General features: G+C 45.1%; 1 protein-coding gene across 5 annotated transcripts in view; it reads left to right on the top strand.

Annotated features, from left to right (window-relative positions):
- Nucleotides 1-12,772, top strand: part of PNPLA6 (patatin like phospholipase domain containing 6) — a 145,949-nt gene that overhangs the window by 112,690 nt on the left and 20,487 nt on the right. For 4 of the 5 annotated variants that reach the window (XM_030197165.1, XM_030197164.1, XM_030197167.1 and 1 more), the window contains one exon: nucleotides 9,031-9,147. The exons of the other annotated variant lie outside the window; for it this stretch is intronic. In XM_030197165.1, the coding sequence (XP_030053025.1) occupies nucleotides 9,031-9,147 (117 nt within the window). The remainder of the gene's footprint in view (nucleotides 1-9,030; nucleotides 9,148-12,772) is intronic. 5 annotated transcript variants of the gene reach the window in all.

The following is a 12,772-nucleotide window of genomic DNA, read 5'->3' as shown; positions in this document are numbered from 1 at the left end:
GGGGGTTGAGAAGCTGCACCCATCCCTCCCCTCATACTGCTAAGGAGTTTTGGCAGTATAACTAGGTCCATGCTCAGATGTCACAACTCGTCCTGAGGACCCCACAGTCAGCCAGGTTTTCAGGATATCCTCCGGGAACAGGCATCCATTGGAACCCCGCTGTGGGGCAGTTCTCGGTAAGAGCTTGCTCTATAAAGGAAAGTGGGTGCCTTCTTTCCTTTATCATAGAATTGCCCAGCAATCATGCCAACCATAGGACTATGTAATTGCAACAGGGACATGCGTAATTTGTGGTTTGATTTGATTAGATTTATACATTTGATATAAACCGCTTTACACTGAAAGGCACCTAAGCGGTTTACAGCATTACAGTAAAACAACATAAAAATATAATGTACAAAAATTACAATACAGTAGAAGTGGTAATTACAGTGCAAATATTTGAATCATCCTATTCACATTATATCAGATCTGTTAATTTCTGATAAACAAGTCTAACACTGAGTATAAAGCCATGTTTTCACAGCTTTGCAAAACTGCAAATAGTTAGGCTTCTTATATGCTCAGATAACAGGGTCCAAAATGGGAAAATGTTCAGTTCATAGCGGACACAACTTAATTGTAGTCAAAGGGGGAAATTCTAACAGAGTCAGTTAAGAAGAACATAATCTCCTAGGTGGTACATACTGATTAATTCATGCGGAGAGATAGACAGGTACACCCAGGCGAAAGGCTTTCAAAACCAGACACAGAATCTTAAAATGGATTCGTGCTGGTACAGGTGACCAGTGCAGCTCAGCCAAAACAGGAGTGATAATGATCACATTTCTTTTTACCTGTGAGTAAGCGAGCTGCAGTGTTTTGTACCAAATGCAATCTCTAGGCTGACCTGGGTTAGCCTCTGAAAAACAGAATTACAGTAGTCCAACCTGCTGGTAACTAATGTATGCATCACTTTTGCCAAATTTGATTTAGTTAGAATAGACCTTAACTGCCTTATCATTCTCATTTGAAAGTAACAAGATTGTACCATTTTTGTAACCTGGAGATTAAATTTCAATTGATCATCACACAGAAGGCCCAAAGTCATCAAGTCACACAGTCTGGGAGTCCTGGCAGTATCCCACCCCAGCTCCCCCCTATTTGCAAAATAGCAATCAAGCAGCATGCTGGAATATAGGTGCATAAGTGCACAGATATGTGCATATTTGTTTGTATTCTGTGCACATAAGTGCACAGATGTGTATATTAGCTCACATTCTAATCAGTTATGCCTGTGAAGTGCACAGATATGTATTTGGTCATATTCTGTTCGCATAAGTGCACAGATGTATTTGATAGCGTTCTCAACAGTTATGTGCATAAGTGCTCAGATGTGTGTATTTGCTCATATTCTAAACAGTTATGCATGTAAGTGCACAGATATGTGTATATTTGCTCATTCTAAACAGTTATGCATATAAGTGCACAGATATGTGTATATTTGCTCATTCTAAACAGTTATGCATATAAGTGCACAGATATGTATTAATCTGTTCACATTCGGAACAGTTTTGTGCATAAATGTTAATGCCTAGGCTATAGAGTTAATTTTCACATGGAAATCTCTTTTGCATATTCACGGAAGATATCTTGAAGCCTTGATTGACTGTGGGGATTTGGGAACCGCTGTGACCTGGTTTGCCACACCTTCTTCCATCATTATAAATCCAGATAAATTGGGGTTGGGGGAGTAGGAAGGAACTACTGATTATCATCAGAGCCCCCACCCACTCGTGCAGGTGTTGTACTAATTCATGGATACAGCATAAACTGCCAAAGAGGGGAACTTGTGGACTCAGACCCTCCCCCCCCCCCCCCCCAAAAAAAAAAAAAAACCCAACCTTGGCCATAATTAAAGGTGTCGACTTTCATTTAAAATTGGGATACGAATATTAGAAGTAAATTGAGCATGATCAAAAAAAGGACACCTAAGAATAAGACATTAAAAAAAAAAATAAAGAGGAGGCAATTGACCTGACCTGCAGCAGAGCTGCTGGGTTCATCCTACAGGTAACCAGAATCGCAGAGGCAGTGACTGCAGGGGAAGGAGGAAGGACGGAGGACTCCAGGGGTAAAGTGAGGATAGCCTGAGTCAAGGGAGAACGCTTCTGGGAGACCCCTGTTCCCTCACTCCCTTCTCCAGCCCAGACATATTGTAAATTAAAACCTGAAACAATTCTGGCCTGTTCGTGCTGAGAACAGAAGGTGCAAATTAAAGCCTGGAGAGGGGCTGGACACCATTTTTTCTGTCCACACCAGATGCTGTTTACCAAACTGAAAGCCCGGCTCTCAAGCCGACCTGTGACCCTCTGCATGCCTTTTGGGGACACCGGCTTGGGTCTTCTCATGCCTTTTGGAGGTAGTTACTTTACTGGGCAGCCTACAGCAGGTGTTTGTTTTAAAAGGGGGGGATCGGAAAATTAACAAGTGTGTCAAGTATATGAGGCACAGGAAGGTAAGTGATTCACCCTAAGATCACAAATATAGAGCCAAGGATTAGAACTCATGCATGCGGAGCTAAAGATGGTTCACCCCAAGGTCTCACACACAGTCAGTGATGGAGCCGAGGGTTAGAACTGAGGCACCAGAGACTTGTCCACAGGTCACACACCAGGTTGACAGAGCTGGGGATTAGAACCAAGGCATAAGCAGGTAAAAGTGACTTGATACAGTCAGAGGCAGAGTCAGGGATTAGAATTTATGCACATGGAGATAAAGGCACTCCACCCCAATGTCTCTCACACAGAGTCGGTGACAGAGCTGGGGATTAGAGCTCATGCACATGGAGATAATGACACTTAACTCCAAGCTGACACATAGAACAGAGCTGGGGATTAGAACTCATGCACATGGAGATAAAGGCACTCCACCCAATGCCTCACACACACAGAATAGAGCCAAATGTTAGAACTGAGACACAGGGAGTTAAAAATGACTTGTTTAGGGGTCACACACACAAAGTCAGTGGCAAGGCCGGAGATTAGAGGTCATGGATTTGGAGGTAAAGGTTCTTCCCCCCCCCCCCCCACCCGCACCCACTGAGAGAGCCAAGAAATAAAGGACAAAGGAATTCACCCCAAAATCAGTGGCAGAGCTGAGGATTCAAACCCAGGGACAGATGTTTCCCTGACTGTTGATTAGTCGTTACAGGCACCAGACATGTGCTCTGAGCTTGTAAACCCCAGAGGGCTAAATTTTAGCACACGTTGCTTTCCATGGGGGTCAAAGATTCTGATAACATTAATATTCATGTGGTTCTTATTCCTGTCGGTGATCAGGATTTCAGGTAAACAGCTGAGGGCGACGGAGCCACTGACTGCGACTGATTTATACGATATATGATCACCTCTGACACCAGAAGCGTTCTCGCCTTCTTCCTCTCCCCACCCCTCTTTTTTTTTTTAAACCCACCTGACATCCACTCACCCACCTCTCTGATTTCCCCTTGACTTACTGAAGCCAGATGGAGTTTTAAGAACGCAGTGAAACAATTGAAACCGAAGCATTGATTGGTGAGATGAGAGGGTTAAAAATAGAAGGGAAAAACCCCCTGAAGGAAGGATTGTACTACCCTTAGCCGTGTAGGGACTAGTCCCTACTGAGCTGAAAGGAGGTGGAGGAGCAGACTGCTAGTCCAAGCAAATCAACATTTAAAACCAACAATAACTAATGGTTGCTAACAGTCGGTGAGTGGAGGAGTAGCCTAGTGGTTAGTGCAGCGGACTTTGATCCTGGGGAATTGGGTTCGATTCCCACTGCAGCTCCTTGTGACTGTGGGCAAGTCACTTAACCCTCCATTGCCCCAGGTACAAAATAAGTACCTGTGTACATATAAACCGCTTTGAATGTAGTTGCAAAATACCTCAGAAAGGTAGTATATCAAGTCCCATTTCCCTTCCCCTTCCCCTTATCTCCGTTCTAAGATGCAGGAACACTGGAGGTGTGTTTAATGCTTTGGTTAAGTTACAGTCTGGCGGAGGAAACATGCCTACAGCTCCTCTGATCCACTTTATTTTTTATTTTAGTTACTTATTTGGATTTGTTTCCTGTCTTTTTAAAGAAATTCACATAAGACGGTGTACAGCAAGAATAAGCCCGACATAGGCCATTGACAATTACAGGAGTACAAATATTTAACATAAGACTAGCCATACTGGGTGAGACCACTGGTCCATATAGCCCAGTATACTGCTTCCAACAGTGGCCAATCCAGGTCACAAGTACCTAGCAGAAACCCAAATAGTAGCAACATTCCATGTAGAACCCCAATGAGTAGCAAGATTCTAGAATTCTAAAGAATAACAAGATTCCATGCAGAATTTCAAAGTGTACCAACGTTCCATATAGAACCCCAAAGAATATCAAGATTCTGGAATCCTGAAGAGTAACAAGATTCCATTCAGAATCTCATAGAGTGTCAACATTCCATGCTACCCATCCCAGGGCAAGTAGTGGCTTCTCCATGTCTATCTCAGTAGCAGAGTATGGACCTTTCCTCCAGGAACTTGTCCAAAACCTTTTTAAACCGCTGCTACCACATCCTCTGGCAACAAGTTCCAGAGCATGACTATTAGTTGAGTGAAAAAAATATTTCCTTCTATTTGTTTTAAAAGTATTATGGCTTCATATGCTGTTTACATTGTCAACAAAATATACATTATTAATAGACAGCATAGGGTGTAAGTGGAGGTGGGACATAGACACAGAGAAAAGAGTAAAGAGTTAGATAGAAATAAGAGTAGCTAACTTAAGAAAAAATTGCACCTGAAGTTTCCCTCCCTCCTGTTCTTCCTTACATCTCTGGACTGACAGTTTCCCGTTTTCAATTATGAAAGACCAGAACCACAATTTGCACCAGGGGTGAAAAACCAGAGCTAGCTGCTTATGGATAATAGCGCCTGTGGTCTACCCTAGTAGGGTTGGCCATCTGTTTGACCAGCTGCAGCTTAAAACTCCATCTTTTGGGTTTCGCCATCTCCTTTAGTACTTATGTTTCACCTGGGACATTGTTGGCGCTGTCTTTTATTCGCTGGAGCGCTGCTAGCTTGCTTGCGTGCGTGTGTGTGCGTGTGTGTGTTTTCTTCCCTGCCTTCTCGTCTTCCCTTGCATCGGCTAACTACAGTCCATTGCTAACCCTAACTGTCCTTCTCCCAGTCATGGGATTCACAACTGACAAATTAACGTTGAAACTTTTTGGTGGGTTTTTTAAAACGTTTACAAATTTTCTGTTCTGTTTTGTTTTGTTTTGTTTTTTTTCCTTGCATCAGAAAACATTTTGGAAGGTTTTTCTGGTCTGGAAAAACCTTCCAAACCAGAATTTACTAGCTGTAGAGTTACTTGGTAGCTCCACAAGGATGTCTACCTTTGGGATGATTAAACACCCCTCCCAGTGCATTTAGAAGGAAGGGCACGAGGGAGTTTGCTCTTCACGGGTCACCTAATAGAGGCCCTACTCTCTAAAGAAAAGTAGGTGCTTACTTTACAATACTATAAAACCAAATATATACATGTATTAAAGTGGTTATGTGCAAGGACACCATCCATAGATCTGGTGTAAATGCTCGTGCCTAGATTCCAGAGATACATGTATAACTTATAGTGTTAAGTGTGAGTCCTACCCATCTGTAAAATACACACTATGGAAGGTGGGGCACATATTTATGGAATAGTGCTGAGCCGAATTTTGGCATTTACTTACATATGTGCAGTGTTCTAGTCATCGACGGCCATATTTGATGTGTAAATGTCAACACCTTCTTTATAGAATTACCCCCTAGAGTCCGGCGAGATATAGGGGAATCAGATTTCCGCACTGCTGCAACATCCAGAAATCCTTGTTAGATGCAGTGATTTTGACTTCTCCTCTGTCCAGTGTACTACTACTAATCATTTCTATAGCGCTACTAGACGTATGCAGCGCTGTACACTTTTGTGTGTAGGTACTTTTGCTGTCCCTAGAGGGCTCACAATCTGTTTTTGTACCTGGGACAATGGAGAGTGACTTGCCCAAGGTCACAAGGAGCTGCAGTGGGAATTGAACCCAGGTCGCCAGGCTCAAAGCCTGTTGCACTAACCATTAGGCGGCTACTCCACTCAACTTCCAGTGTAGCAAGACTTGGGATGATCGTAGATGATAGGAGTATCTGAGCGGGTAGTTAGAAGAAGACACCGCTGACAGTGAAAACATGCACGTAGAGCAGAGTGATTAAGTATTCAGTGGGACTGCAGGTAGAGAGGATGGTCATTTTTCATAACCCCATTTAATACCTGCTGTCCTCAGGAGAAGACTCCTTCCCACCCACCCCCAATATCTTGTGTTGTCTTTTTTTGTATCTGGTAGCTGATAGGAAAACCACCATAGACTCCCCTCCTTCCGTAGCCTGTGGTTTGTTTTTCTGTGGCCTCTATCACAATCTCATTCCCTGTCTCCCACCCTTTTCCCTCCTCTTCGCCTTCTCTCTCTGTTTTGATTTAATGTCACTCTTCATCCAGCAGGCAGTTTGTGGCGATACGTCAGGGCGAGCGCATCCTACACCCCCTATTTGCCTCCTCTCTGCGACCCCATGGATAGTCACTTACTTGTGGATGGCTGCTATGTTAACAATGTCCCAGGTCAGCATTGGTTTCCTCTTCATACATTGACCCAAGGTGGACAGTGGAAGGAGGTGGCATGCCCCGATTGGAAGGAGAAGGCCGTTGGACGTCAACTGTGATAAACTCTCCCGTATCCGAGAGGATACAGTCATTGGTTCATTCCAACTTCCACTTGTTCCTTTGCTATGCTATATGAGCTCCCCCTGCTCCCTTTTCTACCATTGTCCAAATTATCAACATTTATATCACAGATTTAATCTGCAGCTTTCTTCTTCCAAGCCATGTTGCGTTCAGGCTGCTTCTCCCCACCCCTGCACCTTACTTTCCCCTCCAGCCAGAGCTAGAAGGTGGATGGTTGGCTTGAGAGGTCATACATGTGTTGCTGTCACCATGCTCCAGGGCCTAGGACCCTAGTCTATGAGAAACCTGCACACTTTTGAGCAGATACATAAAGAGGGTGGGGGTGGGTGGAATAAGTGATCTTAGCAAAGAGCAGATTTAGGACAGGTTTATGCTTTGATGTCAGCTTTGAAGACAAGTTGGTCAGTGTCATTCTCAACCATTTTCTTCATAATTGATCATGGAAGTGGTTTAAGTCTGGGTACTGGATTTATTTTTACAGATTTATTTTTATAAAAGGAGGAGTTGGAAAGATAACAACCTTTCTTCCTCCCCATCACTCTACCTCCCTCCACACACACCAAAGGAAGAGGCATTTTGGGCAAAACATGGAGCTATAGGCATCTGTGCGAGTCATGTTGGTTTTACTGAGATTTATCATTCTTGTGCCTGACTGTTCCTCAAGATTGTGTGGGATGATAGATGAAGGGGACAGCCTTGGTGGACACCCCTTTTCCTGATCTTTGCTTTCATTAGAAGGATGAGCCTTTTATAACCTCTAGGATAGACATCTCGCTAGAGCTGTCTGACATCCCTTCTCCAATGACATTTATGGATGCTCCTTTACCCTAGCTCTTAAATATCGACCCAGTACCTGGCTAATTATCTTTCTGGATCAGCAGAGTACTGAGTTTGCCATCTTAGTCACACAGAAGGATCTCAGCTACAATTTCTTTTAGGACCAAGTCAATACCTCTTGGACAAGTTTTCAAGAACAATGTTGCCTGACCTAATGAAGGGAACGTTGCTCTGAAAAGTTAGTTCCAATTGTATTGTGTAAGTCCAATAAAAAAATTATTACCTGTAGTGTCTTTGACCTGTATTTCTACTCTGCAGCTCCCAAATAGAGTAACAGAGACACTGCGGAATTTTGAAAAGCCTAGTGAGCAATATTAGCTGGTTATTTGCACACAGATAGGAGAGGGTTTTGAGCTGTATGAACCCACCTATCCACACGTTTTGCGACCACTGGCTCGCCTTACTAAGCAGGTAATGTTAACAATTAGATCAGGGTTGTCGAACCTCGGTCCTCGAGGGCTACAATTCAGTCAGGTTTTCAGGATTTCCCTAATGAATATGCATGAGATCTATTTGCATGCACTGCTTCCATTGTATGCAAGTAGATCTCATGCATATTTCATTGGGGAACCCAACCTGACGAGAGCCTAGGTAGGACACCCCTGAATTAGATAATTTTCATAACTGCCAGCTTTGTGGTAGGGACATTTTGAGCCAGTCCTGGTTTTCAATTCAGATCCCCAGTGCACTGTGCTATTTGTTGTCCCTGATTCCATCCACTGAAATTGGTGCTGCTGATCCCATAATGCATCCGGATAGGGTTGTCAGAAATCCCGGACAGGCCTGGGGTGTCCCTTCTGGAGCCGGGTAGGTTAGCAGTGTTTGCATTCTTTAAGAGTGAGGGATGGAACAAGTCTGGTTTAGGGCAATATTGGTTTTGTACCATGTACTGTATTTTTATGAAATGTATTTAAAACAAATTTTGTTGTAAACCACCTCGGGCAAACTGTTGGTTTGAAAAGGAAGGGTTTAAGTGCACTAGGACAAGTTTAAGGGCAGGGGAGTGGAGGAATGCTGCAGAGGAGGGAGGGACTCAGGAAATCTGGGAGTACAAGCTTGGTTGAACAAGTTTCATGGAGTTCTTTTTGCACACAGAGCGACCGTAAGTGCAGCAAGTGTGCAAAGTGTGAGGCAAAGCGAGATTGATAAGTTTGGGATTGAAAAGAACCTATCTGCTGCTTGGTCTTCTGCAGAAAGCCAGCTGGGGAAAGCCTTAATTTGTTGTCCCACTCAGCAGTGGTGTGCAGGTTTCTCTGACTGAGATAGGTGTAGGAGGAGGGGGTGGGGGATGTCCCCCACCGTCCTTTCTCCCTCCCTCTCTCTACTGTTTTTCTCTCTTTATCTGTACTGGATTTGCACAGGGGACTCTGGGTTTCTCTTATTCTTCTGATTACGTTTGTTCCCTCACACGGTCAGGCTCACTGTGGCGGTACACGAGAGCTAGCATGACCCTCTCTGGGTACCTGCCGCCACTCTGTGACCCCAAGGATGGTAATTTACTGATGGACGGAGGCTACACGAACAACCTGCCAGGCAAGTACCCGGTGCGGAGGGAAGAGGCAGAAATTTCCAGGCATGGCATAGACCAGTCCTCTCCTTCCCCTCCCCCCCCCCCCCCCTCCCCCGCCCTTAAACTGTGCAACAGGAGACTCCATGTTGCCAAATAACAGCTCCTGTTAGGGAAATCAGAAATTACTTCCCCATGGGTAAAGCCATGGGGATATGGAGTCATCTCATGATTACAGTGAAAGTGCCCCCAGAGCGTTTGCCTTTTCTTATGCCCATTCTGGTTTTTGCATGCTAGGTATTTAAACCAATAACCAAATTCACCTCAGCCTGGTTTTCTTCCACACCTAAGGTTGCCAACTAGCTCCAGATTCATCCCATAGGTTGATCCAGTGCTGGATTTACCCCATTGCATATAGGGGCTTGTAGTCTTAATTATTTTAGGAACTACAAGTCCCTGTAGGCCAGGGGGCAGGCAGGATTAACCTTTTGCTAGCCCTAAGCATACAAGAGCATTGGACCCCCTCGTTATATAAACACATTTTAAAACCCTCTGACTGCATAGGAAAACCACAGAAGAGAAAGCAGCAGGTAAGAAGAATGGCTGACTGAAGCTCTATACATGCAGGGTGGGAAGAATTTACGGACCTTTGCCGGCAGTGGAGGCTCTGATCCTCACCCCCCCCCCCCCCCCCCCCCCTCCAAACTCACCTTTCTGCCATCAACTGACTTGCCAGGGCATACATTTGATTTGGGTGCCATTGGGTTTGATTCCTGAGCCCGCCCTCTGTCCCTCCTACATTTTGGCCCTAGGCAGGTGCCAAATTTACCTGTGCCTTAATTCAGCCCTGCCAGCGGGGGAAACTCAGGACTGGATCAGCTGCATTAGGCAAATCTGGAGCCAGCTGGAAATGCTGTCCGGAGTCAGTCCTGAAAGTGGAAACCTAATTTCGTGCCACCTGTCATCTCTTGAAATGTGTGTGTATGTATGTTTGTGTGTGTGTATGTATGTATATATAAAAAATGTTGTTTTATTTATTTATTTTTGTGTGTGCTTTTTTACTAAGCTGCATAAGCGTCTACGTGTGCCAAAATGGAGTTACCACTCGACTACTGCGTGGCTCTTGTACTAATTTCATTTTTGTTGCGCATCCAATACGTGCATCTAAAAAATATATATATATTTTTTTTTATCTTTAGATGTTTTTATTGAAGAGGCAGGATAACATTTGTACAACCATATAGGTGGGATAACATCTCCCCAATAAACCAACCAATCGGATTATACATACCAATCAGTTAACGGATACTACACAACTGCTCAATCACTATAACTGTAACAAACTAGAATTACCAACCTACCCCCATCTATGTTATCATACTTTGAGGAAAACTCCCCCCCCTTTTTCCCCCTTTTCCCCTACCCCCCCCCCCCCCAAGCAGTGCACTGGCATAAATAGTCCCTACCACCCCTACCCCACCTATCCCAATCATTCCTTTCCTACCCCCGTCCCCCCCCCCTGCCCCCCCACCCCTCCTTCCCAATCCTATCCCGTCTTTATTTTCGCCACCCATTCTTTCAACTGGGCCCATCCTCTCCGGCGCCGCAACTCCCCATCTCTGCGGTATGCCGTAAGGCGCTCCAGCATTATGAGTTGCTCAACTTTACCCTTCCACTCGCCCATGGAAGGGGGATCTATATTTTTCCACCTGCGGGCTACCAGGCACTTTGCCGCCGCTAGGCCCCAACGTATCATTTTTCTTTGTTCCCAGGATTCCCTTTCATTATGTATTCCAAGCAAACACACCTGCGGGCTACACACCATGGACTCTCCAGTCATGTTTACCATTGCCTTCACCACCTCTATCCAGAAAGGCAATAGTAGTGAACAGGACCACCAAATATGCAAGAACGTACCCTTTTCTTTTCCACATCTCCAGCACTGGTCAGAAGCAGTAGGGTACATACGCTTGATTCTCTCAGGAGTATAGTACCATCTGGAAAGAACCTTATATGCATTCTCCTGCACTAGCGCACATGTAGAGGCCTTCTGTACCTCCCCGCATATCCTTTCCCATTCCTGATCACTAAACCTACAATTTAAATCTGATTCCCATGCACCTTGAAAGCAGAATGGAGTGGGGTCACTACCTCTAATGAATCTATACAGCACCGAAATAGTTCTAGGCACCCTCTGCAATATACCCCATAAATTCTCCAGGCTTTCTCTTTCTTGGGCGTAACTCCCCCTCCACCCCATTGTTCCCATGAATAGTTTAATCTGAACATATGAAAAATAATCTCCTTCTGGGAGACCATGTTGTTCCTTCAATTCCTCAAAACTTTTTATCCGTCCTCCCTGTAGTAGATCCCGGAAGCAAGAAAGGCCCAAACGATCCCATCTCAAAAAGACTCTATTATCCTTCCCAGCCCCAAATTTCGGCTCCCATCGGATCTCAGCTCTAGTTGATACTCCCTCTCTCTGTCCCCACTCCCTCCGAAACTCCTCCCAAGTCCGTAGGAGATGCCTAACAAAAGGATTTTCCACCCCAACTAATCTTTCCCCCAATCCCTCCGTTGTCCATAAGAGTGATTTTAAGCCCCTCTGCGGGAAATACTCCTGTTCCACCTGCCCTACTAACTTTAGTAGTTTCTTTTCCCACTCCACAACCATCTTAACCTGAGCTGCCTGATAATACCATTCCAATCGCGGTACTGCTCTGCCCCCTCTTTCTATTTCTCCCCATAACACTCTCCCCGCTAAACGCGGGTGTTTACCCCCCCAAGCAAATTGAAGGATTTGACTTTGTAACTTACGCAACATCTCCTTGGGCACTGCCACAGGCAAGCTCTGGAACAAAAACAGCATTCTGGGTAGGATATTCATTTTAATAACCGCCATCCTCCCCCACCATGACAACCACATACCCTTCCACCGGGACAACTCCAGCCGGATGCGGTGTATAATTTTCCCATAGTTAAGGTCGAAAATTTTATTTTGATCCCTGGGGACCAGAACCCCCAAATATCTGAAGTGGTTCCTGGCCCACTTGAAGGCAAACCTACTTTTCAGGCGAATTTCCACTTCCTGTGGGACCGAAATGCCCACAACCTCACACTTATCCATATTGACTCGCAACCCCGTATACCTCCCAAACTCCCCCAGCACTTCCCTTACCACCTCTAATGTAGTCTCTGGTTCTGTCACATAAAGCAGCATGTCATCAGCATAAAGGGCCACTCGATGTTCCTTCTTTCCTAATCTAAACCCACGGTACCCAGGGTGACTGCGAAACATCACGGCTAGGGGCTCAATATATATGGCGAACAATAGAGGTGACAGTGGGCATCCCTGCCTGGTCCCCCGCCCTATTGCAAAGAGTGGTGTATATTGGCCATTAATCCGGATGCAAGCTCTTGGGGCTCTATATAAAGCTGCTATCCACCTGCAAAAGTTCCCTCCTATACCCATACGCCGCATCACCTCTCCCAGAAACTCCCAGTCTACCCTATCAAATGCTTTTTCTGCGTCTATTGCTAACATCAGGGCCCCCGGGAGTCTCTGTTGTGCCTCCCACTGTAGGTGAAGAGTACGACGTATGTTATCTCCCACCTGTCGACCCGGAATGAATCCTGACTGGTCCTCTCCTA

Source organism: Microcaecilia unicolor, chromosome 3 (genome assembly GCF_901765095.1).
Source record: "Microcaecilia unicolor chromosome 3, aMicUni1.1, whole genome shotgun sequence".
Lineage (NCBI taxonomy): Eukaryota > Metazoa > Chordata > Amphibia > Gymnophiona > Siphonopidae > Microcaecilia > Microcaecilia unicolor.
This window is presented reverse-complemented; position numbering and strand designations above follow the sequence as displayed.